Source organism: Poecilia formosa, unplaced genomic scaffold (assembly GCF_000485575.1).
Source record: "Poecilia formosa unplaced genomic scaffold, Poecilia_formosa-5.1.2 Scaffold96, whole genome shotgun sequence".
NCBI lineage: Eukaryota > Metazoa > Chordata > Actinopteri > Cyprinodontiformes > Poeciliidae > Poecilia > Poecilia formosa.
The window spans coordinates 918,126-924,843 of NW_006800035.1; the positions used below are offsets into that span (position 1 = coordinate 918,126).

The 6,718-nt window shown below is 39.8% G+C and overlaps 1 protein-coding gene across 1 annotated transcript in view; it reads right to left on the reverse strand.

The window, feature by feature from the left end:
- ptprua (protein tyrosine phosphatase receptor type Ua) overlaps nt 1–3,802 on the reverse strand; it is a gene marked incomplete at its 5' end in the record, with an annotated part of 141,407 nt that extends 137,605 nt beyond the window's left edge. The window contains one exon of the mRNA XM_007558469.2: nt 3,661–3,802. Within this exon, the coding sequence (XP_007558531.1) occupies nt 3,661–3,802 (142 nt within the window). The remainder of the gene's footprint in view (nt 1–3,660) is intronic.
- Between the last annotated feature and the right edge of the window lie 2,916 nt (nt 3,803–6,718).

The window sequence follows — 6,718 nt, forward strand, 5'->3', positions numbered from 1 at the left end:
GTTCAGCATCTTCTTCCTTTTTGTGGCTCGTATTCAGTTTATGGTCAGAGCATCTATGCTAACTAGCTGCTGCCTGCTAAGGAGAGACAAAGCTCTCACCATGATGCTCCTGTATATGGGAGCATTATGCTCCCATATACAGGAGCATCTGTCCCACACCGTGCTGGTGTGGGACAGATCTATTAAGATCTATCAAGAACAAAACAGTGTGTTTGTTCTAAGCATTCCAGCTAAGACAAACAGTGTCATAAAATGTATAAACTCTCATGACTTGTATAGAGAGCTACAGTTGTCTAAATGACCAGAATTCTTTTTAAATGAAACATTCAGGTGGATTGAACATGAGAACTGCATAAACATAAATAATTACTTAATTAATGCAATAGTATTATTATTATTGAAGGAACTGAAATATACAGGGATAGAAATTTAAAATCTTAACCACGCGAACAATCTTGAAAAGTTTCCGTTTATTCCTGATGTAAGGCTGTGGAATAATTTAATTGAGGATCTAAAACAAGTCCAAATATCAGACAGTTTAAGAAAATGTATAAATGAAGCACATAATGGATCAGCCTGTTCATCACAAATTGAGATGGCGATGATGAGGAAACCACATATTGGTAGAGGTATAAATACATATTGGTTTGTTGTGGCTCCTTTAATTTCTATTTGCTATTGTGAGATGTATTTTGTTATGCAAAAAGTGGGAAGCTAGGTATCGTTTGCATATTTAAAGTAAATAAATGAAAAAAACAACTGAACATATGAATTAAGTAAAAGTCTTGAAGTCACAGCTCCTTCATAAGACTCTTCCAGGCAGCAGCAGTTTTCAGTTGCTGTTTGTTTGCTTGCTGGCATTTCTGTGTTAACTTTAATCTTCAACAAAAAAAAATGTTCAACTGGGTTCAGATCAGGTGACTGACTTGAATATTGCAGAATATTCCACTTTAACAAACTCCCAAGTCGCTTTGGCTGAGTGTTTGGGGTCCATCTGCATTATATAAGCACACCAGTGGCACAAAAATGACATTATTCTTTTAATGCTTTGTTTCGCTGTGTAAAGGAGATTACTTACCTTGGCAAAAATAAATCTGAAAGCAACATGGAACAAAACAGAACATTAAAATGTCTTCCAGAGACGGTGAAACCGTTCACCGGAAACAAAACCCAACTCAAACACACTGGATTCCACACACTTGACCTCAATACACACACACACACACACCAACGACACTTTTACAGTATTTCAAAGACTTGACACATTTTCCTTCATTTCCTCATGTAGCATACAGTGTCCCTTAAATACAGTGTCCCAATATTCACAACAGCGATGCATCGGGAAAAGTATGTAAATAAAAAAAAGAAATAAAAAAGCATTTCAAATATGGAAAAATATGAAAATGGTACAATGATGTAAAGTTTTGTGTCTTAAGTTCCACAGGGTTACATGGAACAGCTGTTGGCATAGTTAAATCACAGGTTGATGGCTGCCAGTTTGAAATACCACCATGCTATTCTTCTTCTATGGAAGTTTGTTGCCACACACAGGTTTTGTTTGGGTGTTCTGGTTTCATGCTTTAGGTCCAAAGCCCCTGCATGCTGGAACTAACAGCCGCTTCAGTTTAAATGTGAGTGTGTGTGCAGCCTGGCTACCTGCCCAGGGCGTACTCCAGCCTTGACTGCTGGGACGGACTCCAGCCACCCGCTACCCTCAGCTGGATTAAGCAAGTATAGAAAATGAATGAGTGGTGTTTCTTTGACGATGTAAGGCTTGCGGTCAGCTCACACACAAATCTGAGCATATTCACCACGAAACCCTTTGACTTCCACAATAGAAGGCAAGTCAGTGTAGGAGAAACCACCGTCTTAATTTCAAACACCACGTCTGAAGGTAATCTATAGCAAAATGGACTCCTGTCTGAAAAAGTGACAATAAAGCTAACCTTGTGTTGTCCATAGAGTCAGCTAATCCCATAAGGCACAGTTTATTTCCCTTAACAACTCATAAAAGGTGAGGAAGATCAAAGTCTCCCTTGAGTCACCTTCAGCAGCCACAACTCTTTTCTTGCTGCTCGATCCAGCACAATAGTTGTTTTTTTTTTTCCCATTTTTTTCTCTTTTCACCTCACATTTGTAAATTTACCAAGGTAAGCTGGGAGGCAGAGTCCAACCAGGATATAAATAAGATGCATTATGATGCATTGAGAAGGAGCAACAGAAAGTTAGGACATTATTTACAAAAGATTCTGTTTGTAAGTCTCATAAATAATCAGAAGCATCATTAAAGAGCGCAGCATCACTCTGATCTCATTCGTCAGCTGCTGTCTCATTGTAAATTCAGATTTTAAATTCAGATAATATACTGCTCAAAAAAATAAAGGGAACATTTCACTTTAATTTTGTGTGTGGCTCCAAATCCAGGCCTCCATTGGTTAATAAATTTGATTTCCATTGATGATTTTTGTGTGATTTTGTTTCAGCACATTCAACTTTGTACAGAACAAAGTATTCAATGAGAATATTTCATTCATGCAGATTTAGGATGTGTTATTTGAGTGTTCCCTTTATTTTTTTGAGCAGTGTACATTCAATATGTTTAAATTCCTCAACACTTAAAATGACCGTCACTAGTTGCCTGTTTAAGCTCTCAGCTATTAAGATTTAATGAGAGAAACTAATAGCTGAAAAGTCAAAGAATGATTTGAATCTCAAAATATCTAATCTTACCTGTGGTTTCTTCAAGTGAAGTGCTTTTAAAGAAATACTCTTGGTCCAAAACTACCAGAACTCCAGAAAACATTTTGACTGAGTCTTGCCTGCTGGCCTTTTGGGAAGAAATTATTTTATTGTTAAAGCTGAAAGGATCAGTTTAATGTGTAGAAGTCCAGAGCTTTATGTGGTTACAGGTGCTGAAGTAAGATTTGAAGGCATCAGAATGTCGGTTTTGCAGTCAGCAGGAAGCAAACTATAGTGCAGGGCATTCTGGGTAAATATAATCAAAGAGATGCAGCAATCTAGTGCTAGGGGGAGAAATGACACGTGGTTTTTTGTCAGAACAAAAGACAAATCCTACAATCGCTAAAATTTGACGCCACTCCATTTTTGTTTACATTTTGTTAAACAGGAAGTTGTGTTTTTTATGTTTCCCTCAGTGGTCACTGGTGCAGCGCCACCACAGGCGAGGAGGGGGAACAGGTTTTTCAAAGTGTTTGGTCAGTTTGACTCAGTGCAGTGTGAAAGAAAACCACAGCAACTGAAAATGGAAAAAATGTCAAAACTTTGGTCCCCAGTCTACCAGACTATCAGATGTGAAAACAATCTTAATGTGAAAATCATACGTTGGAACTCATCAAACTTGACTTACCTTAAGTGTGGAATTGAATTTAGCTGGCCAAAACATAACATTATTCATGCAAGTTTGCGGTTGTAACTTGCTAAATGCAAAAACGCTAAAAAGAATAACTTTTATTCCTTAAATTAGGGTGCAATTTTGCAAGTACGGCCACGCCTAAATTGTATTGACAACAAGCACATGAAATACACAAGACGTAGGGATAGGGCCCCAAACAGAGAAGGTCAAGTTTGACCAAGATGTCCACAAAGGACTCTATTGAAATGTGAGTTAACCCTTGACTTGTGAGCCATGTTAAAATCTACCTGGCAGGAGGTCTGCTGTTGGGTTTGGCCAGTTGAAGGTCTTGATCAACTGCCAGTCGAAGTCGTCCTCTTGACCCTGGCGGTATTCACATAACCCAGAGTCCGAGTCCTCATCAAAGGTGCAGCCAGCTGCAGACGGAAGCAAACAAAACAGATTTATTTCAGTTCTAGATGAAAAAGCAGAAAAAGTGCAGAAAGAATCATTTCTCTGTGGCGCTGGGTGGCTTCATGCACTGAGGCTCAGGTCTCGGGCCATTTGCTTCATGTCTTACCCTTCTCTCTCCTCCCTATTTTCCTTCTAGGTACTGTTCAATAAAGACCATTAAGGCCTAGCATAACTCTTACAAGAAGAAGAAAGGTCTTACTTGCTTGACACTGTCAAGAGAAAACTTAAGAAATTTTACATCACCACAATTACACCTTAACACATCAGTTCCCAGAGAACCTTCCCCACCCTAAGCTACATTACAGTTAAAAGTTAGCGCCAGGTGGTCAGGACACACTGCCTCTACTCATCTCTTTCTTTAAAATCTACTGCCATTTGGTACAGCACGCCCTGTGGTGGGAAAAATGACACAGCAGCCATGGGACATGACTCTAATAACCAGAAATAATGGACTGCAGCGAAAGAGGGTTTCCAGCTGATGGAGGACAACAGCGGGCCAGCTCTCAACCCATTATCGCACAAACGACGAGGTTTAAAAGCCACCAGCCACCAGGTGGAGGAGTAAAACTCTATTCTCTGCTTTAATTAGTCAAAGTACAGTTGCACTCTTGAGAAAATATCACGAGAGCCAGTCTGTGACCGTTTGCAGATAAGACTGGTGTGGCTTCATTTTGTTCCACTGCATGCTCCTTTGAGCCTACGTTTGAAAAGGTTTTCTTCTTTTTCTATGGTTTTTACCTGACTTCATTATTTTATTGCTCAAGTCTAAAGAAAAGATTCAATCATGATTTCAGGATTTTGTTCAACTGATGCACATAATACACAAGATCTAGAAATTTGCTGAAAAGGCTGCAAATGAATCACTCAATTTCTACGCTATCACGATAGAGTCCAAATGAAGAAAAAAAAAGACTTGATTATATTTAATGGCAACCCAAATTTGAGCAATTTCACATATTTCAGATACTATTAGTAAAAAGTTCTGCTACATAACTACTCAAGAAATTCTAAGTGGACAGATGCTGCTAGCAGGTCAGTGCTTTCAGTGGCTAGCAGTGGCTAGCAGTTGGCTAGCCAACAGAACTTAACATCCATCGCATGTGCTGGCAACAGCAGTGAGCCAGTAGAAAAGACAAACGTTGCCCAGCAGGCTGGATATAAATTTGCACTTACACATGATCAAAGCAAAAAGTTATCTAGCTTGTTAGGCTATGCTCTCTCTCTCTTTCTCTTCCCTCACACATGGAGCCTTTTAGTCAATCAGTCTGGTCTATTGTTCCAGCATTCACACTCCCAGTATTTATTCACCTCTCTCATATTCATATCAGTTACTTCTCTCAGCATTTGGATCAAATTCCACCACCAACGACAATATTAGCCGCTAATTACCAGTAACTGAACCCACCTCGAGTCACTGAACACAATGAAGATGTCGGCAAATTTCCATTAAAAAAAAATAAACTAAATAGAAATTAAATAGTCATCCCATGTCAAAATTTCACACCTGACATGAACATATTTATAGAGCCAAATATTTTTTTTATGATTTTAAAGCAGTCTAAGGACTTAATTTTAGAAACATAAATTTAGAACTTTTTAAAAACACACTGGATTCTGAACTGAGTTGCTTTGTCTAAGTTATGCATACACTGGATCTCTGGTTTCCATGGTAGTTTGAGACCGTCTCAAGAATACATACAATAGCTGCTGGAGTTTTATTAAAGCTATTGCAGTGATAAATGACACAGCAATATGCAATGTTATTTAGCAACAATCATAAATGTTGTTCCTTTTACATTTTTAGATTTATTTATAAATAAATAATTCACCTGTGGTATTTTTGCTTAAGGTCATTATATCTTCAGAATCTCTAACCAGACAACAGCAAAGTCCAGCGGTGAGATTTAGCAGTTATCGCCACTAGATGTGAGTGAATTCAAAACTTTTAATGAGCAGCTTAACGTTATACTAACGTTGTGGTTCAAAATCCATTAGCTTTGAAAGCCTTCTAAAATTAGAAACCAACAACAACAGTCCTTGCTGAATACTTTTCAGTCTGACTCCAAGTAGAAAGTGTGATTCATCAGTTCTGTGAGCAGGACTGATAAATGGGGGATTTAGATTCAGGGGAATTGCTCATTTATAAAACATCCCCAGATCAGCCTGTCACTGAGGCGGCTCAGCAAACCGCTGCTCAGTCTGACCCTGGTTTACAGCGCGACCCTAGTGGTCAGTCTGACTGCAGTCCCAGGACCCTCTTCAGCAGCGTGTTCTATTAGAACTCGACAGCAGTTAAAGAGTAAATAGATTTCATGCCAGTTTCTGCTTAATATTCTAACATGGTGGTCTGTTTCCCCCAGTGCATCTCTTTGGTTTAGTCCGTGTTAGACTTCTTCTTCTGTTTCCTCGACTAATAATCCATACAGTCAGAGCGCTGCAATACAACACTCGGACTTCTAACAACCACTTTTGACACCGACCCCGGCCTCTCTCCCGTTCGCCTGCAGCCAAAGCAAGTGTTTCCGGCTGTGTAAGCAGATCAGAGTTCTAATTGCCCCCCCGCGTGACAGTTGCTTGTTGGGATGTGCCGCAGCATGTCTGAGGAGGAAAGGGTCGAGTGGCAGAGCGCAGCCCGCGGTGAAGGCCTGCTTTTCATCACCAGCCCTCCAGCAGCTCCGTGAAGAAATGTCTCCATCAGACACGTTCCACTGATTCCCCTCATTAAGGATCATCCTTCCAAGCCTTCTTTGCTCTTAGCACAACAGTTCCTCTCGGCGCCCAAATGAGCTTCCCTGGCAGCAAAAGGCGCAAACCCATGTAATTAGAAAAGCCGCGTAGATCCGGCAGAATTTGAAATGGTGTGTGTGTGTGTGTGTGTGTGTGTGTGTGTGT